Source organism: Notolabrus celidotus, chromosome 4 (assembly GCF_009762535.1).
Source record: "Notolabrus celidotus isolate fNotCel1 chromosome 4, fNotCel1.pri, whole genome shotgun sequence".
Taxonomy (NCBI): domain Eukaryota; kingdom Metazoa; phylum Chordata; class Actinopteri; order Labriformes; family Labridae; genus Notolabrus; species Notolabrus celidotus.
Window position 1 is genome coordinate 8,220,510 of NC_048275.1, and position 24,446 is coordinate 8,244,955.

Genomic DNA, 24,446 nt, shown 5'->3' on the forward strand with positions numbered 1-24,446 from the left:
CTCAAAGGCACTGTGAGGAGTTTCTGACTGAATTTCTGTGACCCACATAGTAAAATGAAACAATCAGCCAAAGGATTGGTTATTTCTTTAAACTGAATTTTTGTATTTGGGTCAGATTTTCTGCAATATAAGTCAAGTTGATTTTTTTTAGTGTCTCTGTTTAGATCTCTGCTGGTAAAGTTTGGCAGGGAGAACTGAGAAGTAAGTTAGTGAGGAGTAGAAGTTTTTTCTTTAGATGGTTTTCTTTTGACATAATGTTTTGTCATCATGGCTGATACTGGATGCATGATTATCTAACAGATGTTTTCTGTTGAAGTATTGTTTCAGATGGAGAAACTACAATCAGGGCTTTGCTAGCTGAAAGAGTTAAATGCTTATGATAAAGATTTAATATTTATACCAGCATGTGAATGCTTCACTGCTCTCTCAGGACGAAAGTGTTAAACTCATGTGCAAATTAATGTTATTTGGACATTGTTTGGGGCACAGAGCTCACATCAGGACACTGGGGCTGTGGCAGGTAATGTTTATTGGTACATCTGCCCACCTTTTGTAAGCTAATTAGCGGTATTAAATCAGTGTTCATAAAGGTCAGTCGTTGTTACGTTGCATTTAAAGCTTGGGTTGGTAATCAGATTTAAATACACTTTTTGTTATACTGGTTAAAATGATCTTTATGTCCTGATGGCAATCAATACATAATGTATTCTTTAAAAAGAGTGGAAAAAAGGCGCTATCTACAGCCGGAGTAAACCTGGGAAAACACCAAACAATCCCTGCCATCAGGAGCCAAATTAAGAAACCAATCAGATCCCGTCCTGCCGTTCTGCCCGCCTCCTGCACGTACATTTCATGTTTGTTTGTGTTTTTAACTTTCACTATGAGAAGGTTTTGGTGTTTTCTAACCGCTGAGTGAGACATCAGTTGTTTTGAATCAGTCACGATCATATTGTTGCGAATCAGCGGCGCTTGTGCATGTGAGCGGGGGCATCCTTTTGGAGGAGCTCCGAAGGGAGGGGGTGGTTAGATGGAGTTCTGAGGAAATGCTACATTCAAATTTATGCTAGTTTTTTGTGACTACCAACCCTAGCTTTAGTAATTCGACGCAGCGACATATCAAAACATGACCTCTTCACTCTCCATCCTGCAGAAAGTTGTCTCAAACAACGAAATGTAGTATTAAAAAGACAATCTGTTTCATTCATTTGTTTCCACAGCAAACACACTTCAGTAAGAGCCTCATCTTTACAACGGTAAGTGAATGCATTCTTCACTACTGAAAAACACTAACGATTTCTTCCATAGGGGTCACCAATCAACACAACATTCAAACTCCTCTCACTGCTTTTAAGGTCAATGTCGCAAAGAACCTTCTGTTTGCTTTAGGTAACATCAACACTTCAGATTTGCAGAACACTGCATCCACTGAATGATGGATGAAAGCACAGCAGCTTCAGGAAACTGAGGATACTTTTTTTTATATGTTTGGCCCTGATTTGCTCTGCTAGTGCTGAAGCTCCTATGCAAAGTAGAAACACTGATAAATCCATTTTGTGCAGAAAAGGAGTCAATGTTATGGAAACACGCACAGAGCCCCAAATAAAAGCACCTTGGGTTAATAGAGAGGGATGTAAAGCACCTTTGTGATACCTGTTATCTCTCTAGCTGAGTTTTTTCCAACAAGCTAACACAAAGAAAGCCAGAGTGTGTACAATGTGCTTTGTAGTACCCTCTGGTCATCCACTGGGAGAAAAACATGCTTTGAGCAGCTACAGTACAAAAAGAGAGCAGCTAAGGTGAGTGCTTACAGCGCACCCAAACAAACAATGTGCAGAGGAAATCACCCGTTTACTGCAGTACTTATGTTCTGCATCATGTCAAATGCATGCACACAACAAATCCCTCATGCATGTGTAGGAAGTTTGAATCCAGCCTGGCAAAATCATGATTTTCCAGTAAGAACTGAAATCTGTGGACAATTAAAGCAAATGCATCAAAAGGCTATCACTCAGAAAAGTCTGTGCATCACAAATTTTAAAATGGGTTTGCAGTGATGAAGTTTTAAAGGCTTTCAACTGTAAATTATTCAACAGCTTTCAGTTTCCATTCCTTTTTGTAGTGTAATTAGAAAATAACCGCCTCCAAGTGAAATCTGTGAACAGGCTCGAATGCAAAGTAGGAGAGAAGTTGACTTTCTCTGGGAGGGAATGCTCAGACAACTTTAGTGTATCGTGACGCTGTGACAGGAACATTAACATCAAATATACACTTACAGCATCAAAGCACAAAGCTCAGACAATAAATCCCAATTTAAAGAGTGTGTAAAGGATTCAGCAGAAGTTTCAGTGAAGCAGTATTTAGTTGTGTTCATATAAAGGGCGCGGCGAGAACAATGAAGAGGAGGATGTGGAGTCGAACCAAGCACAACACAACAATGTCCTTAGTGATGCTCATTCTGCTGGTGTGTGTTAATATCAAGTGATTAATTTTGGCTGATGCAACTATGTTTTGCATATGTCCTTGTGATTTTGAGAGTTTTGCTGTGTTACATAATTCTGCAGTATATCTGTGTCTGACGTTCCAGCACTTCAGGCAGTGACTATCTGGCCTGTACATATCTCTGTGTGTCATCTTATCAACTCTTGAAAAATGTGCTTTTCATGTGTCTGTCGAAGCCTTCAGCTAATTACTTTTTGATTAAATATCTCGTGGATCGACTCACTTCCAGGAGTGTTTCTATGATTGAAATTTACAGGAGAGAACTCATGACTCATTAGTGACTCATATTATATTCAAGCACAGGCCTTGACGAAATCATGACGACATATGCTGGATCCAAAAACACTGCAGCCTCAAAAACTCAGATAAAAGTGCACAGAGTGAGAAACCTCATGCTTGAATCAATACTTTTTAAGATGCTCAGCAAAGCATAAACATCAAGTCTGCTTCAGAACAGCTTCATTTATTATCTGGCTTATGTATTCCTTTCACTAAGTCCACCATCTTTTTAAGATCTGATGTATACTTTTGCCTTGCGGGTGTATTTTTCTCAACTTTCTTGCTCCTGCATTAGGTTATCGAGCGTCTTTGAAAATGTGTGGGAGAAATGTGATTTACTTCATCTTAAAGGGAGCGTTTCTATGTTTTGAAATGTGGGATTAAATTATTTACTCAAGCCAAAGTGAGTGCATCTCCTACAATAGATGGCAGTCAGCATGTCCAAAGTTTGAAGGTGGCCAGAGTACTGAAACCAAAAGTTATGCTCTGTACCACTGTGGATGGGTTTGCAGCAAAATGCATCTAAGTGTACACACTATGCTTTTAGATATTTTCCTGCTTCACCTCAGTTTGACACTTTGTTTTTCCTCTCATCTTTTTTCACATTCTTTTTCATCTTAAAAGAGACTTTTAACATCCTAACACAAGGTGCAGCATGCAAAGGAACACAGCTCTAGTACTCTAGTTAGAGAGATGTAGAGCCATAGGGAGAGCTATCTGACAGCAAGATGAACCTCTGAGATTATATAAAATAAAAGTTAGACTTAAAGAAATGTTGTGTTTTGGTAGTTGGGATTTTTGCTCTAAATCCTGTAAAGAGTGTTACACAGCTTAGCTTCAGTTACATCTGCTGGCTTTTCCAAACAGAAGCAGAGCTGACCCTCACCTTTACTAAAGGCTCTTTAATGTCTACATATACAGATAAGGACAGTGCCTGTTGTTCGTACTCTGCGTTAATTTCATCCATATCTCTTCACGATTTCTGGAAGCTTACAAATATGGACCAAATGTTGCAGTACCATAGGAATGTTGCAGTACCATAAGAAATGATGGGGGCAGTGTCGAGCAGTGTAGTCAACAGTTCAAGCCAGACTGGAAGTGCACAAAGAAGAAGAATACTTTTGAAAATGGAGGAACTTTTGAGAAGAGATTGTGCAAGTTAGTAGAAACTATTATCATATTGTGACCTTGCAGTGGGACAGAACAGCTGGGCCAAGACTGGGAACTGAATGTCAGTGTTTGACGTGTATTTTGATTGTCTAGTTTATGATCTGTCAACATGGGGGAGGAGTATTTAATAGCCTATACTGCAGCCAGCTTCTTTTTTGATATACAGTCTATAGAGAGCAGTGAAGGAGGAATGGAAGTCCATGAAAGACTGGTTTGTTTCAGTGCCCTCTAGAGCAGGGGTTCCCAAAGTGTGTGTCTGGACCCCTTGGGGGATCGTGATACACAAATGGGGCGTCGTGAGATGTCTTCCAGAATGTTTTTTTTTTTTTTTTTTTTTTAAGTTATCCTAAATTAGTACATTTAACTATTATAGTATTTACAAAAATAGATGCTACACTTAAAATAAAACCTTAAAAATAGAAAATGTAATGAGTTCTCTGCCTTTCTTTTTGCCAGATGACTCCTAAGTTTAGGATTAGTGAACAGTTAATTATCAAAAGCATCAGTAACAGTAGGTTGATTAATAGAAACACAGCCACATTCTCATATAGGTAGGCTCATTTTCTCCAGACTAAATGAAGCCACATTAAATCACTTTGAAGGACAGTGGGAGTCACGAGTCTTTGGCATCTATATTTTGGGGGTTGCGGGCTGAAAAGTTTGGGAACGCCTGCTCTAGAGGATGCATAGTTTAACGCCCATCCCAGTGTATAGGACATGTGGAAGTATGTGGGTAGTAATGGTTATATCCTTTAAAACATATGTTTCTATTTTTATATGTAAAGGAAGCATAAATGAGCCTACAATCACTATTGGTAAGTATTTATAGCCCCACTTCAAAAGATCCAAACTGTTCCTTTAAGATTAAAAGACAAGGCTAATTTCAGAGGAATGATGGATGCGAATTACAATAGGTGTGCGCTCATAAAATTCACACAGTACCCTTGATATCTGACGGATGAACTGCACACAAAGATTTAGTAAAGCACTGTAGTGCATGCTCACTTACATTATGTTGCTGTCCCACAGTGCACAGTAAGGGTTCATGGTTCCCTAGAAGACAGCAAAAGGACAAAATGTTTACAAAGCAAATGATGGCAATAACTGATTATCATTATCATCATCATTAGAAATAACTGCATATTCGTCCTCTCTGAAGATCTTTTCCAAAATGGGTTTCACGGTTCATGTAAACTGGAGAGTTGGTTAAGTATCTCACACACACACACACACACACACACACACACACACACACACACACACACGCTTGCTGACACACTCAGACTTTCATGCACTTTATCTCCAAGAAGAATAAAAGAGCCTGGATCATAAAAGGGATTGTTCATGTAATTATCTGACTGCAGCCCCCTCTCCTGACACCGGGTGCTTGTGAATTAATTATTGACCCAATTAACCAGCATTGTGTGTTGCCTAATGTGAGGTGATATGTGCCGGGTTTACGGTCGAACAGGCAAAACAGATCACAACTGGATGTTACATTACCTTACAAGACAGCTGAAATCGTAACACATAAAGTACGATTCAAATCAGCGAGACAAAAAATGAATCTGCAATCCTCTTTTTGAACAGCAGGGGGCACTGCTTGTTCAACTCTGTCTTGTGCCATTAGGTCTTTGGCTAAATAGAATCCTACAGATACAGTTTCAGCAGGTAAAGACTTTGCATTCCTTGCACACCACTGGTGTTTCCTGCACATAGACGATACCTGGGCACCCCGCCAAAATAAAACTGCTGACCATTTAAGCATTTTTCTTTTTTATTCACATAAGACTGCCCCTCACTATCAATAAACTAGTGAACAATCCATCTCTCTCTATTCTTTGTGCATATGACTGGAGTAGTGTCTACACACCTGCACTGCATGTAACAGAAAGAGAGGAAGGGATGTATCAGACAACAATACAACAACTAGGGAGGTTTTTGTCTCTTTGGGTGGTGCTGAATCATGATACACTTTTCTACTGTTGATCATTATTTGAGCTTTATTCATTAACTCAAGTCTCTTCATGATCAAGTCTAAGTTTATTTTGCATTCTTTCAAAATAAAAGCATAAGGTAGTAAAAGAGAAATAAAAGCAGAACAAATAACAGTTTTTGAGTCAGTCTCTTTCTAAAGCTTGAACATTAACTGGGATACTTATATCCTTAAAAAGTTTAGATAAAACTGTATCTGAAAAACCAAGCATTGTGAGTTATCTTGTATCGAATGGTATCGAATGGTATCATATGGTAGCGAATGGTTTCGAAACGTAACGTATCGTGTCATGTTGTGCAGTATCCTATCGTATCCTGTCCTTGAGTGAGTTGCATGTTTCCCAACATCCCAACTAAGGACTTATAAAAGGAGCATCAAAGACATTTCTCTCCATTATGCTTATTTGTTGATTTATGTGAAAGCTTAAGTTGAGTCCTTACATTTGTCAGGTGAGCCAGTTCAATCTCCAGGCGAGATTCTGTTGCCTTGGGCTCGGGTCTCACAGTCACAGCAATGACCTTGGAGTTCACGACTGTGTGGTTCCTGAGTCGAACAAAGAGGACGAAAAATTAGAACATTTCATTCTAGGACGTTCCCTTCAGACACTTTTTCATTTTCAGACTCGGTCAAATGATGAAGAATCTCTTTCTACTGCAATGAGGGAAAGAAGTGGCTTCTGTTTGACATATGCACTTAACTCTATTAGCATACTGTATTTCCATTTAAAGGTTACATGGAGCTTATGGATAGAAAGGATGAGCATCAGACAACATTCACAGTGTTCAAAGCTTTAACCCTGATTTAACTTTAAACACCTGAGGTCTCTTTTTCATGCTCTGTGAAGAAGCATTAACACTGAGGGATTAGGTGTAAGTGTGCAGTCAGAGAGACATATAGACAATCTATAGGGAACACGTATCAAACCTGGTTCAGAGGTCCTGTGAAGATTTCTGCACATTTTCAATTTACATTTCTTCAATGCTGGCTCATCTAATAATCTCAAAATTAGAGAGCAGGTTCTTCTGATGCTTTTTTAAATTCAAAGAGCATCAGCCAGAGGAATTTTCTCTAGTGCCGCATGTAGAGAAATACTGACCTAAATATCAAACACTCAATAACGGGAGGATTTAAAAAGCTGCCCATTAGATGTCAAAGCAGATATACAGGACGTCTGCCAGTAATGGTGTTCAAAACACTCAAGCAGAGCAGGAAACTGAGAACACAAATCAAAGGCTCACCTGAATTGAGTGACATGTTTCTTTCAAACCAACTCTTTTAAAATCTCATGTTGCAGTTTGTATCAAAAACCATCTCCAGCTATTGTACAGTCGACAGAGAGTCTTTGTTATTAGAAGATGAAACCTATCAGCAACTTCCCACGAGGAGAAAAACCTGTCAACTTCACAGAGGAAAGCTGAGGTGAAACTGGAGCAGCCCTCTTTTCTACTGGCACCACTTCAAATGGGAATATGTTCATCCGACTCTGTCATACAGTACGAGCCAGTTTTTCCAAGTCAGACTTATTTAAAAATCAATACAGCAAAAGGGATATGTTTTTCACTTCTCCGCTCTGAGTGCAAAGAAAGACTGGGGACATTTGGTGGCCAAAAAAAGCTGTTTTCTTTTATGAAACTTCAACAGCTTGAATCTGGCAAAGGAAAATCCTCAAGTTGGGATGCACTTGCGAAAATGCGGGCTGACACCAACTCCAATGATAGAAATAATAGTCTCGCCAATTCTTACATACTTTACTTTTATTCTTATTGATCTTTGTTGCTGTTTTGGAACCAGTTTGGGTTGCACAGCCTATGAACAGAGGCTGTAGTTCTCAAGCAGGTGGCGTGGGTTTGATTCCAACCTGCAACCCTATCCCACATGTCACTCCCCACTCTCTCTCTCCTGGTTCCTGCTCTACCCACTGTCCTCTCCTCTTTGAACGAAGGCATAAAAGCCTCAAAATATAACTTAAAACAAAAGAAATATTCACTCTTGTCACTCATATTCCATTTTCTTTTGTAAGTCATAAAAAGGCATCAATATTAATGCCAGTGTTTCATAACCAGCTAAGAAGGCCTCATGGTTGCTTTAAATAGTTATAATAAAAAATAGATATTATAAACAATAAATGATTAACAGCATAAAGAGAGCCAACAATCAACAATCATTTAAAATCCTCAGCTGATCCATGCCTCACTCTCCTCAAATCTAACAACCACTACTCAATCTGTTCATCCCCCTCTTCGTCTGGAGAGGGCGAGCGTCAGTGTCCCGGTGTGAGCTCGTCTCCACATGTGCACAGAGAGCTGCTGCTCCACCTGTGACAGCTGGCCTAGCCGGGCCTGGAATGACCGCTCTGTCCTTGGGACGTTGGTGCCAGGGACTTGTTGATCAGAGTGTGACACCAGGTGTTTGTTTGAGGGCTTCATGTTGCTTTCCCAGGGACTGATGTCATCCTTAATTAACCACACATTCTACGCTGTGGTGAATATGCTTCATTTGCTTAATTAAGTACACGCATTTTCAAAGTTTCATGACCACAAATCTGACGTTTGTATGCACTAAGGAAAAAATAAAAGAATCTCTAAAACCGACTCTGCTTTTCAAAATATTTCGCACCTCATGTGTCCCACAGAGGGAAAAGTGAGAGAGCTCTTTGCTTTTATAACCCAAAACTGTGAAACTCACTGCCTCGGGGTATGAAAATGAACAGCTCCATGGGTATTTTAAAGGTGCTGTGAGGAGTTTTTAACTGATTTTGAAATAGTCTCACTCTTATTCTGACGTCTCTACATGACCTACATATTAAAATGAGATTATCAGGGACGAACTGCTGGTTTTCTTTGTACTGAAATTGAATGCCTTTGCCCAGGTTGGATGATGACAGCGGTTGATGGTGCTCATGGGAAATGCATTTTTTTCATCCAAAAGGGTCACTGGAACATGGACCCTGTCACGAAAACTCTGCACAGTGCCTTTAATAAGAAACTGAAGACAAATCTTTTATTCTGGCTTCTAATTCGGAGTAATGTCAAAGTGCTGATGTTTTTATCCTTGCATTTAGAAGAGTTTCATCTCCAGGATTTATTTAGATTTTTTCAAACTAGTTTAAAGGTGACATATTATGCTCTTTTTCATCAAAATATATTGGTATAAGAGGTCCCCAAAACATGTCTTTAAAGTTTATTGCTCAAAAAAACACTTTTTGGCATGCCTGAAAAACCCTCTTTTTCAGCCCTGCTCAGAACGGTCTGTTTTCTCTCTGACCACGCCCCCTCAGGAAGTGGATGTGGCCTCGGCTCTCCAGTAAGTTGATCTAATGTTTGCATGTTGGCTGAATATACACGGCTGCTCAAAGACCCGCGTTACTTCAACCCTCTGAATCTGATCCAGAATCTGATCCTGACGGAGAGGCGCCTGCAGCAGGACCTTTCTGAACGATTGGTCACAAATTTTTCTGTTTCTTGTTGTTTTATTTGTCAGTATGTAGACGTGTGTCTTGGTACACAGCTACGAACATGTAGCTATGTGGCTATGCTAACTAGCACTAGCACCTTTCCATGAAAAATAACAATCATCCCCTAGATCTTCAAATCTGCAGACGTGGGGAGTAAAACCGGCCTTTGTGTTTATTAAGGCAACCTACAACTAGCATGCCTCCCTCCTAAGCTCCTTGTTAGCACACACGTGTGCAGGGAATGAAAAATGGAGGAGGGGTTGAGTGTATTTTATACAGTCTATGGGCTGAACAAGCTCCGAGCTCTGACTTCCATTACAGACCGAATGGCGTTGTGACGTATGAAAAACACTGAAAACTGAAACGGCTCATTTCAGCACACATTTACAGAAAGGTGGAGAAATCAGAACAGGGGCAGAATGGATTCTTTTCATTTTCGGGGGGTTTGTAGACATGCAAGGGAAACCTATTTCAGGTAGAGAACCATTAAAAGGTCGATTTTGCATGATATGTCACCTTTAAATAAATATATCTCCTTTTTCCTTCTGTTTTTTGTCTCCTTCAATTGTATCTATTGCTGTCAATGTCTCTCCTTTTTTCCTCTCTTCCAATGTGAGCACTTCAGGCTGCATACTTGTATGAATGAAAGATGCTACATACTTATATAAAGTCCAGTTGAGTCCTGCTGTTTAAAAAAATATGTGGTTTTCTTTCTTCTCTTGAATCTTTCTTTGAAGTGTGACATTTCAAGGACACTGGAGTCAGCCACAGCCTGCTTTTTTAGGCCTTGATCAACTGATCTGAATAAAAATGGACACCTCTGCAGCTTCCAAAAGATTCAACTTGTAGAAACTAGAAAAAACTGATAATTTGAAGAAGAAGACATGGTGTCCTTACTTTGGTGAAGGTAGCATGAGTCCAAGAGTCTTGTAGAGAACAGTCCCCAAAATGAAAACAGGTGATCCTTCCATATCTACAGGGAGAAATCAAACATAAATGAAGTTTTTAAAGAGATAGACTTGCTTTTTAAAGTATCATCCAACCTCATTAAACCAGTGGACCCTTGTTGGCAGACTTTATGTTAAAAAAGAAGTAAATATTCAAAGTCTACATACTGTATATGTTGAATATTGGAAGCTTTGCTTTCCAGTAACAAGGAAAATGTTCAGAACTCAAAGGAAAGTTTTAATTGGGAGTAACACTTGGCTTATGTAAACTTGCTAGTTTGCAGTGCCAGAGCAGTTTCTGCCAATAACAGGAAAAAAAAAACTTTCTTAAGGCGCACTTCTCACATTTCTTTAACAGACTTTGTAAACTGCAGAACAAGAAGTGCTCAAGTCTTAGACAGAATCAAAGTCTCACACAGTCTAATTTAGACGTCCTAAGATGATGCACATGGCACAAATTCCTAATCAATCCCTTGTTTTGTTATCATTGATATATTTCAGATAAGACTGATTACACCAATTAACCAAATTGTTTGGCTCTTGATTGTGATGTATAGAGCGGTGACTGGCAGCGTTTGAAAGGACGCTGAAGATGCTGAGTCGATGGAAACTTTGACTAAACAAGCACAGGGAGGCAAACTGCTTTTGTTTAAAGAGTTGTAGAGTTAATTTCCCCTTCCTAAAAATGGTTATAACGTCAAACATTAGGAAAATAAATCCTGCAGAAGACATATCTGTCTGAGTGAAATACTTTTCTATGATATCAGAGAGAGCAGCTCAACTGGCATTATTCAGAATGTGATAAGACGTTGAGATATTCCTTATTTCCATTCCTCAGTGGTGGCTTCTCAATCCATCATTGTCTTTTAAAAATGCATTATCACACATTTCAGCACAGCTTCCTGTAGATTCTGGGACTTTTGAAAGTTTTATACCGAATTCAATTTAATGGAAATCAAAGCCAAAGTTGTATATGTGAAATCTGTGTTTGTAGCTGCTGTGAGTCCCAGAGGAACATTCAGTGGACTGGAAGTAGTATGGCAGCGTCTGTGTAATATATTCAGTCACAAACCTGCTGACTGGGAAACAAAGAGGCCCTTTGGGATGACCACTTTATCTTCAGAGTTCCTGGCCCAGTCGACCATGCCTTTACGACCCTTCATGGGGAAGTTGATGTCAGTCATCACAGACACTGCAGGAAGTCTCTGGATGCTGGCCACTGCAGATATTAAACACACAGACAGGGAAAGAAACACTGATGGTCAGGAGACTTCAGAGCATTTGTGAGTTTGTAGATTGGCTTGTGCAGAATTATTTGAGTTTTATTAATAAGTCAACATGTCAGAGAAAACGTGACACTCAAGCAGGTTTAACGAGCAAAAAAAAAACATAAAAATGAGGTGTCAATAACCCACTTCTTATGTATTGATTTTTTTACAAGGTGCAACATTTAATGTGGTTTATCCACTGGATTATGTTAGGGCTCGGAGCAGGCGTAATGTCCCATTTCCCAGGTCTTTGTGCTAATCTTTGCAAACCATTATCAAGCTATTTCTCCATATTTTTCAAAACAGATACAAAACTTAATTAGCCCTCTTATCTGATTCAGAAAGACTGCTAAATAAATAATAATAAAACTGCAGTAATTTCAAACTTTGACAAAGCAAAACATCTTAAAACATGCTGTGGCTGTTAAAGCATATAATGAGTCTGTCCTGTGGTTTAATTTGAGGGCTAACCTGCTTGCCAACTTCATTACCTGCTTCCCTGTGCACACCTTTCCTGTGCATTTGTTAGATTTCAGATAAGCTCAAACCAAAGCGAGCTAGTTGCACCAAAACTTTCAAAATGGGTAGCTTAATATAATTAATGATGACAAACGTGCGCTGTGGCATTTCTTTTATGTTGGTAGCTTTTAAGTGTGTGTTACTCAAAGTGATTGTAGCCAGTTAGGCTGATATTTCCAAGTTTTCAGTCATCAGCATTAGAAAAGTTTAACTTTCCTGCTAACTACTCTGCATCCTCAAAGTAACGTGGAATTGAACTTTTGCTGCATTGTTATATCACTCAGGACAGAGCATTATCCTGTTTTCACCTGCTAAATCTGTGCCTGAACACTGCAGATTAGAGCCAAACAGAGCTCAAACTTTCATCCTTCAGAGGTTGTGCAACAACACCTCTTCTGTACTCTTTGAAGGGCACAATCTGTAATCCATATATAAACCAGAATACTCCTACAGCTGAAGTTTGGAACCATCACACCCAAATTGCAGGGCAGGTCTTTAAATACTCTGGCTAACACCACAACACAATGGGACTGAGTTTTATACTGGTGCAATGTGAGATGAATTCACATCAGTTATGTTTGAGTATGAGTGGATTTTTTTAAGAGAGAGACCTGCAGAAATATATGTATTGATCAGTCAATCTGACTTTTATGTCATTAAAAAGGTAATGTATAATTAAAATAACCCCTAAAAGGATCTTTACTATGTTTATGTTCACATTTAGCACAATACGCAAACTCAAAGCCACAACTGGCACCTGACAGGTGGCAGACAGTTAATCTCCTTAATCACTCGTACCTTCTCTCACCTCCCCTCTGAGGTGCTATAAAAGGCCAGTCTTTGCACGAAAGCAATGACAAGCAAAATTCCCAGGATCAACTGAAAAGGCCTCTGCATTACAAGGAGGAGGATAAAGCTGTGCTGTTCTTTAACCCGCTATCACATCCAGTCCCCGTTCAGGTGGTGCTGCAGTGAGGGGAACCTGAGGCTAATCCTCCCATTGATGCAAAAAACCTCTATTGTTCCTCCTGCTCTGCCAATAATACAATTTGAATCCTGGCATGACTCCATGTTTGAGTGAAATCTGTGACAGAAGGTGTGTCTGTGTGTTTGGGATGATCCAGCAGCGGGCATGAAATCACAGAGCACCACGAGACCTGGAATTTGCAAAGAGGCCTGTTCACAGCAGCAGATGTTCGGAGCAAGAACGGTAAGTGTGTGTGTGTGTGTGTGTGTGTGTGCGTGCGTACGTACGTGCGTGTGTGTATGTGTGTGTGTGTGTGTGGGTTTAGTCACACTGCGAAACACAACAGGGTGCTAGGAATAGTTCTAGGTAATTCTGCAGGTAAATGGGGCTTTGCACTTGCCTGATGGGGCCAGACAGCACAAATAAAGCGATCATTTAGGATTTTGATGCTCCCGAACAGCGAGTCAGTGCACTAAGTGTACTCTGTATGGCTCATTTTCATAAAAGGGAATCATAGCTCGCTCATTACATCCAAATGCGTTCATGAGAGGTTCAGCATTAAGTTAACCGTCAAAGTCTGACAACACAAACATTTAGCACAGACAATAAATTAATGATCTTTTGCAGCCGTTGTGTCTGTAATTTATATGAATCACTATTTATGTCTAAATATTTCCCCCCACCATGAAGTAAAGCCCCAGAAATAGACAGCCAGAACAAAATGTCAAAAGTGCACGATGTCTTTCACCTTCAAAGCGATGTTTAATTTTCTAACATGTCCCAAGCTGCACTTTGTCCTCTGAGTGTTTGCTTATGTGGAGAGAGAATAACTTGCTGGAGTGGAGAGCATTTTGCAATCAAGGTTATTTGACTAAAAGTAGGAGGACAAGAGGACGATGCACCGGTGACAGCCAGTATTTATCTAGGTGTCAAGAGGCTGCCATAAATTAGTGACGAAATGATGCCGCAATATCTTACTCAGCCAGATGCTCTGCGCTTGGCCTCCACCGATAGATCCACAAAACTTTCCATTCCTTTAATCAAAAGGTCCACGTGGCCACAGAGGCTCTTTGGTGTGAGAATTACTGCGTGGCTCGCTACCAAAGTCTGTGCTGTGTCCAGAGGTAAAATGATTACCCTGAGAACTCCCTCTGCTCCCTGTCTGATCGTCTCACTCATGTATTACCAAAATAGAGTTTGCTATACTGACAGATTTCTAAACATGCAGTTATATAAGACTGAATTAATGCAACGCCTTCTGTCTGCAAGTCAGACTTTCAGCAAACATGAAGAGAAAACGCACAATGCTGTTATCATCTCTGGCATTTACAACAATCAGGTGAAATTGTAGTTTGTTCTTCTACTAAAAAAAACTCTTCCTACAAGACCTTGATGGCTTTTCACCAGCAGCCATTCTGATTCTTGCCAGAAGCAACTCATTACTGCCACATCTTCGAGTTATTACACAGAAAGCCCTCAGTGCTTGAGTTCTCCAAAAGGCTTCTGCTTCAGGAATATGCCTGCATCACTTAAATATACAATAAATCTACCATTCACATGCTCTTGCTAGAAGGATCACATGTTCCTCGAAAGTTATATAACAAAGCATCAATTTTTGTGGCGTCCAAAAGTTGTGTTGTCCTTCAATTAATGAGTAAAGTCAAGTTGGGGAATGAAAAATTAACATTTGATGGCCTAAGATTAATGTATGTTCATGTAGCTCACTGGTTGCTATGCACCTAAGAAGTATTTCCATTCTTGTACATACACCTCACCTCATTTAGCTCAGACTTGCAGTCAGTCCTGTGTTTTATGTCATTACTCAAGACACATTTTTACAGGAAAGCTTTTATTTTATTTTATAATAATGATAAAGTTTATTTATAAAGCACTTATCAAAACAGACGTTACAAAGTGCTTAACATCATAAAAACCCGGGTTTTTTAATGAGTGGCTGTACACATGCAGTTTTTAAATAATGCGGGACACAACCAGAGGACAAGGAACTGTTGATTATTGTGAGTAACCAAGGGGCTGTCACAGTAAGAAGTTCCACAAAGAATTTAGGAGGGAGTAAATCAACAGGGCTTGAGGATCGTTTAAGTTGTGCAATGGTGGTCAAGAGGTCATTAAAAGAAACTGGTTTAAAACTTGATAAAATAGCCCGATTTGGACAGGGGACATCAGCAAAACAATCAGGGGCCACAATTTCTGATTGTATCTTGCTGATTTTGTCATTAAAAAAGGTTAAAAATTTTAAACATTCTTCACTCGATGATTCAGGCTGATTCAAACGTACCGGATTTAAAAGACTGTCCACTGTGTTAAAAAGGGTTTTGGGATTGTGCTTATTAGTTTGAATTAAAACAGAAAAATAATTGACTCTTGCATTCCTGACCTGTTCATTAAAGGACATCATGTATTCTTTCATTTGTTGATAGTGCACTTGTAGCCTTTTAGCTCTGATTTTAAGGGTCTGTTTTATAATTTTGTATGTTTTAAAGCTTTTATTTCATTTATTTTTAATCGCTTCATTTTGCTTTGCACTTCTTGTTTTTATTGCCCACTGTAAAGCACTTTGTTACTTGTATTGAAAAGTGCTATATAAATTAAGTATTATTATTATTATTATTATTATTATTATTATTATTATTTACACCTCAGAACTATTCATTCAATTTATTTTTTAATTAATTTATTTTTAATTGAATTTAATTGAATTTAATTAATAATTCGATTTAATAATTTAAACCTATTTCATTTTATTATATTTTACCTTTATCATTGCTATTATTGTTATTATATTTTTTAACTATGTTAGCACATTGTTGTATTCCCCTGTAACAAAATAATTTCCCCCAATGGGGGACCAATAAAGTATATCTTATCTTATCTTTAATTGACCCATATGGTATTTGTATTTATATATGTATGGATGCTTTTAGAGTCCTGGGTCAGATGCAATGCAAAGTTCCACTGTGTAGCTGTCTTTTGTTAAGTTTGCTTTAATAGAGGATGAAAAAAGAATCAAACTTTTTACAGGCAGACAGAGAAATGTGTTGGTTTTATGTAATCCAACTTAAATATCATTTTTGTCCTGTACATGTGTTAGCAGTGTTTTTCAAAATAAAAGTCTCACCCTGTTTCCTTTCAGCAGTCTCACCATTGAGAATCTCAGAAGTGATAAAATAACAAAGGCTGTTTATCCAGCATGATTTAAATCCCTGCATCTGACACCCATCCTGCAGCAGCTGTTTCAGGCATTAAAAACAACTCCATATAAATGATCTGTCTTTATACTGATGGTCTTGTTTGCTTTGGTAGCTCCCCCTTCAATGCACAATAAGTTGGAGAGACACATTTTTGTGCAAAACTTGGAAAAACAAATCACTTAATTAAAACTAACAAATTAAAAATTGATAGTTCCAGAAGTCTGGCTCAGTTCTTTGCTTCATTAACCTACACTCACATTGTTCAATTATGTTCTGCTGAGATAAAAAGTCTGAAATAATACGTTTTCCTCTCTGAAATAACAATTCAAGAGCCAGGAGAACATCAGTGGTGTGATAGAGACGGTTACGATGCATCGTCTGTCTTCAAGTTTCTTTGTATCTTTTAAAATCCTACAAATGTCTAAACGTGCACCTAAAAGTTTAACTTCCCTCCATCCATCTATTATCTGTACTGCTTATCCTGTTTGGGGATGCACGAGGGATGGAGCCTATCCCAGCTGTCATTGGGCGAGAGGCATGATACACCCTGGACAGGTTGCCAGCCTAACATGGCAAACATATAGACAGACAACCAACCAGCATGTCTTTGGACTGTGAGGGGAAGCTGGAGTACCCGGAGGGAACAAGAGGGAACCCATGCATGTACAAGGAGAACATGCATACTCCACAGAGAGAGGCCCCAGACATACTCAAACCTTGTTACTGTTAAGAAACAGAGCTCACCACTGCAGCACAATGCAGCCCAGATTTGATTTCATATGACAAATCAATAGTCCTTAAACTGTATCAACTCACAACAATAAATCACAACTTATAATGGGACATTGGATTCACTGTACTGGATCTGTTATGTCAACACTGTAAGTTTATTTATCTACGCATGAATTCTACTCGAAGTAATCCAGAATATTCAGATTCAGCAGCCTCCCTGAAATATGCACCCTGATCAGCCAGCCAGTGCTGAAAACCAAAAGACTATTCTGGGTTGCGTCATCCCTCCATGTTGACCGAAAGATTTTCTGTCATATCACGTCTGACTGATGGGAACAGTTTGATCCATAGGCCCACAGACTTGAGAGGCCAGACAGTCATGTGACTGGCTAATGCAATAAGAGTCAAATATTTAACATTCAAGTTAAGCCATTCATTCCACACTGCTGCTCGAGGAATTTGTTTAAATCTGGATAAAACACTTAAGTGTCAATTTAGAGTCCTCTCCGCAGAATGGACTGCATATTGTGTATGAAACGAGGGTCATGTGTTAATGCTTTTTCCAGCATTAAGAGGAGGCAATGGCAATGAGATTGGACGGCAACCATTAAGCCAAATTGGAAGATGTATAAAAAAAGCGAAGGGCACAGAATTATTCTCTTATCTGAGAAAGAAGTCATTAAGGCTTGGCATTTTGAAATGCATTCAAGCCTTATTTCCCAGTGTCCATTACTTAATTTGCCTCTCATAATGGCATTTTGATGGGTGCATTCATTTTACCATGTTTGGTATGCGATTCTTCAGGCTACCTATTCATCATTATGGAAATCATGTAATATAAAGAGGCTCTGAGTATGAATGTTTGCCAGAAGTGGGTCAAATGTTAGCTATTGTAAAGAACACAAGAAAAAAAAAAAACACTCCTCCCGAGGAATTGCCTACCAGCACAGCTGTACATGCTCACATTGGCTTGCATGAATAAATCACAAGCGCAGTTCTATTATTCCATTCCAGTAAGACACCATTTATGGCTGAGTAAGAAATGAAATGCCACAGAGACCTCAGATCATCTGAGAGGCTGTGCGACAGAAGCAAAAAGAACCCACGAGGAGAAATATTGCTCACAGACACACATCCAGGGACTTCTTTTTTTTTTATGTTTCAAAGAGGGGGTGTTATAATCTGGACCACAATCAGCGGTGCAGAAACGATGTTTGCAAGCTCATTACAGCTGCAAAGAATAACTTCTAATTTCACTTCCAATTTAATGGCCTTCAACAGAACCCCCCGTATTTTGTCTGTGATTGCTGATCTCACAGAGAAATGACAATCTCTTCTGTTGATGCATTTCTGCACACATGCTTTGAGGTCTGCTGTCTGTGTCTTTCTTAAAGGTACAATACACACAAATACAGAAATGTTGATGTGAGAGTGTGTGTGTGTGTGTTGGTGTGAGTCTATATGTCGGTGAAGGTGTATGGTGGACAAGTGTAAACATGTCAGAGTGGATGTAAGGGATACAAACTACCTGTGAGGTCAATTTAACATAACTGTAATGTGAATGAACAACACAGAATCTATGAAATTAAATTTGATTTCCTTGTTTTGTTTTGTTTTTTGCTTGTTTGTTGTGTTTTGTTTTTTATTTAATTTTTTATTCTTTGGAATTAAGATGAATAATTATTTGAATCACAGAATGTACTGATGTATTTAGACCTGCAAACTCAATAAAATAAAATAATATAAAAATATAGACATAATTACTTCAGCTTCATATATGTGTGACAAACACTGGATTTGATTTTTGCAGAAAATTACAGATAAAAAGCAAATGTGTGTGTGAATATTCAGTAAAAGTAAAGGTAAAAGCAAACTGATGCACATTGTTGGAACTTTTAAAACCAAATTGCTTCACCAAATGATTTCCCATTTTTACTCAGTTTGTAATATTTGGAAATTAAAATATAAAAAGTATTGAAGTATAACAAATTTGAGAAGTGCTGTTGTGTATTTCTTCTTTGCAGTTGTTGTCAAAGAGGAGCTGTCATCCTGTGGGGGATCGTGCACTGCACACTCCTGATATTGAATTTGGTGTTAAGTGTTTTCATAGGAATTTAGCACATTAAGGCCTCAAGCTCAGTTTTAATTAACATTATTGATTTGCAGTAATTTTACTCCCCCTCCCTAACCACGCAGCATTTATCCCAAATTAATGGTTGTGGGGAAATTGACACGTGGAATCAGGAGAGCGCAGGGATTATGTGTCCATGTCAAGCAGAAATAAGTGGTAAAACGAGCTAAGCGGCTGGGGGCAGGGAGGAGAAGAGGACTGATTCTTACCCAGGTTCCCAGTCATCAAATAGGCATTGTGGAAATCCTTCATGCCCAATCCAACGATGTGGATGAATTCCTCTATGACCTGCATGAGCTCCACTGCTCCAGGATAAATCTGGAGGAGATAAAAAAGACAAAAAGACAGTCAAGATTTCAACACTGCTGCTATGACTTTACAGTGCAGCTGCAGCTGTTTAGACTGGAAGAAAGGAAGGAGGAAAATCGAAAGAAAAGCGAAAGATAGCAAACAAAGAGCAGATAAATTAAATTAAGTATAGGGGGAGGAGAGAGCATGAAAACAAAATGAGGTTAAAATCTGCAAAACCAAGTGTGTAGGTGTGACTACTTAGCCCAAACACTAGTGCACTGTACAAGAAAAACAAGGTCACAGAAATATGGAAAAATAGGTTAGGTTATCTCAGTTTTTCCAGTCTTTCCAGTCTTTTACATACAACTTTGTTCAAGTGGGACTGAACCATATCAAAGAGGTCAAACATTGTACTGGTTAGCTCATTCACGGAAAGAAAATCAGTAGCTATTTTGATAATGTTCTTAAATCCTAAGATGTAAGGTGCAAAACTTGCAATTAAAAACCTTGAGCTCAAATAAATTGTGATGGGAATCTTTTCTTACACTCTATAGATCAACCAAATATGGACAACCAAAGGGTTGATAATTGCAGCTTTAATTGAACCATTCACGTTCCATCAGCAGAGCGATGAGGCTTTACACATAGTTGCTGGTTGGCTTCTCTTCTGAAAGGCTTTGCCAAGTCAAGGGTTACTGCCTGGGTTCATGTGACGCTCCGTGGACATCAGCACTCAGTGAGAGACTGCAGAGCCAGGAATTCAGCACCATGGACAGCGACTAGTGCTACTGCTGGTCGGGTCAGCACTTTCCTCCGGGTCCATAAATCAAAGGGCTTGCTAATCCAATAAATGACCTTCAGAAGATTGGACCACTGTCATGGCTGCCAATCTTGTGGTGAGGATCTAATAAGAGGCTTTGATTTGGGCGACATCAGATTTGTCCTTTGACTGTGCCATACATGACAACAATCACGGCCAGGCTCTAACACATTTTGATAAAGTGCTTTCTATCCAGAAAAATGCTGAAACAAATCTTCAACATGTTTTGAGGGACTCATCATGCTGTGCAGATATTATTGTGAATATGTAACCAGTGTTGTTGTCTGGGAAATGACCACATTGAATGGTCTGCATTTTTCATCCAACATCATGCGTATGGATTCTTATTGAATGAGTCAAATCTGAGAAATCACATTTAATTCAATGGTGTCCGATTGATCAGATCATAAAAACTAAATAAAACATATAAATCAACAGATTGGGCCTGCACCTAAAGTAACATTATAAACTTAAGTTTTTACATTCCATTAGCTACCACCATTCAGCAGCTGATGTCAGCATTCAGCCATTCCCTGCTAATATGTCTCTTCAAAATTAAGCAGCTGAATGCAAACATTCCATTTTTAAAGTATCATGTGATACCAATTTTAGAACACTATCAAAAGGTAAGATAAGCACTTAGCCACTTCAATGCTAATAACTATATTTCACAATGAAGTCAAGGGTGTTTCCCAGATTTTTGAGACTGAGGAGCACTGACTTATGCAGGTCTAGTATTAATTATTTGTATGCAAACAAGGATGAAAAGCAATTATTCACTCGACTAATCATATCTACTTATAATTCTCACAACTATATACAGATGAAGGCAACGGTTAAACTTCTTAGCTTTATGCTTTAAGGGTTTGAAATGAAGATGTGTGTCCAAAGCCATAATGTAAAGTACAGAGAAAATTAAAGTGCTACATTTAAAGGCAAAAAAAGATATTAGTAGCATGTAGCAATACAGCCCAAATGGTTGAAATTGACATAGGTCTCAACATATAAACAAAATCCAAAAATTCACAATAATTCAGTGACTCGTACATAACAGACCTGGACAGCTGATCAGGGCACTGCAGGTGGAAGAAGACGTATGTGCCGCGTGTCAGAATAGCGCAGAACCAAATGTGCTTGCTTACGGCAAAGTAAAGCACTCTATCTACACACACTTGTCATAATTTCAGTCTGCTGTGGCCACAGACTGGAACAATTAACAGAAAACTTTAAAACTGGTCCACTACGTCTCGAAATCAGCCTTCAGGAACTCTCTCATGGACTTTCTTAAACACACCTGCACCTGCTTTTAATCCTGGACTCCTGCTGTTGCTGTTCGTTATTTGCTCTGTTCTGTCCTGTCATGTTTAACTTGTCTTTAAAGTTTTTACCCTTGTGTTTGTTTTTATCATTACTGTTATCCCTGACCCTTTACCCCTGTAAAGGCTGTGCCTTATGCCAGGTCGTCACTGGAAATAAGAATTTGTTCTTAATGACTTACCTGGTTAAATAAAGGTAAAATAAAAAAATAAAATAAAATGCAATAGTTCTGCAGTAAGAGTTTGTTATAATTAGCTGACTCATGGTAGAGCTGACTCTGTCTGTAGTGGTTGTTAGCCTAGCTTCCATTCTGGTTGGTTCATTGGCTGCTCTCTCAACAAAGGGGCTGAACTTTTTGGCAACTTTTTGAGGATTGACAAGTACCTCAAACAACCCCAATTCAGAACAACCAAACTGTCCCTTTAAGAGGGGCATTCCCCCTCTAGCCACATTTTTTAACACACCTCTGGATGAAGTGGCTGACGGGCAAAACTGGCTGTTGTTTGATGGAAGTTAAGAGTTTTTTGAAGTTGTTTTAACTTTAAATATCACAAGCTGTCTCTCTGGATTCTGACTATCATTTCCCTTTCTTGCTGCTTATCAATGAAGAAACAGTGAAATGCCACCACATGACAGAATCTCTGAGTTAGTGGGCCTACCTCTTACAACTCTCAGACATTTGAACAGAAGTGAGCGCCTCATCCTGAGCATGATCTCAGAGGAAGATGACGATTTAGCCTTTGAGTGGCATTTAGCAATTAACACCTCCCCCTTGTTTGATATTTAACTAACACCTAAGGCAGGTATTTCCCTCCTCGATAACACCTTGCGTTCTGTGTGTTTGCACATGCCTCTACATGTGCCGCCGCTAAGCCTGGCAAGCGGATCAGTGATGCTGAAGTTGAGAGCCTCTGACACAGCAGAGTGAAAGCCATAGTGGGGGAGAAAAGCACATCACGTCGCCCCTTCCGGCATGTCTGACGCACAGTGCAGTCATGCTCGTTCTGCTGGTCTCCATGGCAACCGTGAGATGTGAAGGCAGCGCAGGGAAATGGCTGCAGTGGAGGTTCTGTAGACAGAGCTCTTCCTTTCCTTGCCATGGTAACAGTGACAGGAGGTGAATATATAGTGATCTGTGCACAGAGCCAACTCCGCAGCTAGTAAAGGCTCATAGTGAGGTGTTTCATGGAAGTGTTTTTGAATGTCCACAGCAGGCAGTGTGTGGGCGTCGCAGAAACAGAGCTCAGGACACTCATTAATGCAAGAAAAAGGAAAGCAAGTGAGAAAATTTGATAACTGTGAAGTCCAAGCATCATCTTTTGAAATCAGACATCATCGCTTCAGCCAGTGTCTGCTTGGTGAAATGCCTAAAGTGAAGCGGCTCTCTTTAGACAGGCACATTAATAACTACAGAAATAATTAACTCCTATCTCCTCTGAGTGCTCAATCACAGACACAACTATTCCTATATTTCTCTGATCCGACTGTTTCCATCCATGACACATTTGTAATGACCAAAGTAGTGTTTTGTGAGCTCTTCTCATCTGCATCCTACCTTAAGGGGTTGCCAAACTAAAGCTGCAGTGAGTGAACACCTTTTACTGCCTGCAGAGACAGCCAGGACTGGAACTATTGGCAGGGTTTAAATCACTCCCCACCCCCTACCTACTTAGTTGTAGACAGGCATGGAGAAATGGAGACAAAAATGAGATCTGACTGATTTTAAGACACCTCCTCAGTTGTGTGTGAGTGCAGGTGACTCCTAATTTAAGTCAATTTACCAGTGAGGGTGACAACGGAGCAGATGCCCTCTGCAGACTCGCAGTCATCACAGATGGTATCTCTGTCAGAGTCTGGATGTGCGTGATTTCAGGGTTCAGGTTGTCTCAGACACCGGTGGCAGTTTTGCAAACCAGAGTTGCCACCTCTCAAACTGAGAGATGTGTCCGACAGAGGACATAGCCAGGAGCCAATCTCCAAGGATAAACACAGTGTCAAGAAAGTGAAGTGTACTGCACGCAAATTCTGAACTACTGTGATGCAGTCTGACCCCCCTGCGTGTTTTCTTTAGATACTGAGGCTGATTCTCTTTCAAACAGATTCTCCATATGACAGAGCTGCCTTGAAACGCCAGAGAAAGGCAGACAGGGGATTTTAGTCTTAGCTGCATCAGTACAAGCAATAAAACATCCAAACAGGTTGTTTCCACGATATAATTCACCTGAGGGCATGTTCTTATCCCACTGGTTGCTATGATGTGAATCAGCTGGGTGAAACAATGTGTGCAGGAGGAGTGAGTCCTGCAGTGCTAATGGCTGGACGGTTTCTGTGGCAGTGCTGCTGCCACCAAGTGGAACTCTGTGGAAGTAGCTTTCAAAACGAGGCCAGATGTCACACCTGCTAAGTGCCCTCTCACAATGATATGTGTAAGTATAACATTATCTCAGCACTTGCCTGACTTTTCTTTATCTCTGCTATGTAGACTGAGCAAGTCCAAACAAGCTCTGAGTCGATTTTTGAGTAAAACAACACTCAGCCATCTAAGCTGAATTATTTACTAAGAGTGCAGCAACATGCTTACCTTCTGTGCATCCTCCCATTTCTCCTTATTTTCCTCCTCCAAGAGGTTACTGATGATTTGAAAGAAGTTCTGTGGAGAAGATGAAAGGGAAAATACGTAACACACCCACACAAGAATTACAGGCACTGCAGCAAGATGCTTTTTAAAATCATGACACATAAATGCTTTGCACTCAAAAAGCCCTCTTATAGATGATACGCTGTCATTTCTGATCGCAGGGATTCCTATAAGGGAGTAATGACGGTCCCTGCAGGGCTCAATAG

The 24,446-nt window shown here is 39.6% G+C and overlaps 1 protein-coding gene across 5 annotated transcripts in view; it reads right to left on the bottom strand.

Annotated features, from left to right (window-relative positions):
• Nucleotides 1-24,446, bottom strand: part of adgrb3 (adhesion G protein-coupled receptor B3) — a 146,439-nt gene that overhangs the window by 41,819 nt on the left and 80,174 nt on the right. For all 5 annotated transcript variants that reach the window (XM_034681954.1, XM_034681953.1, XM_034681951.1 and 2 more), the window contains exons 11-16: nt 24,184-24,252; nt 19,384-19,492; nt 11,418-11,564; nt 10,296-10,371; nt 6,385-6,487; nt 4,958-5,001 (exon numbers count right to left, since the gene is read on the bottom strand). In XM_034681954.1, coding sequence (XP_034537845.1) covers nt 4,958-5,001; nt 6,385-6,487; nt 10,296-10,371; nt 11,418-11,564; nt 19,384-19,492; nt 24,184-24,252 — 548 coding nt within the window. The remainder of the gene's footprint in view (nt 1-4,957; nt 5,002-6,384; nt 6,488-10,295; nt 10,372-11,417; nt 11,565-19,383; nt 19,493-24,183; nt 24,253-24,446) is intronic.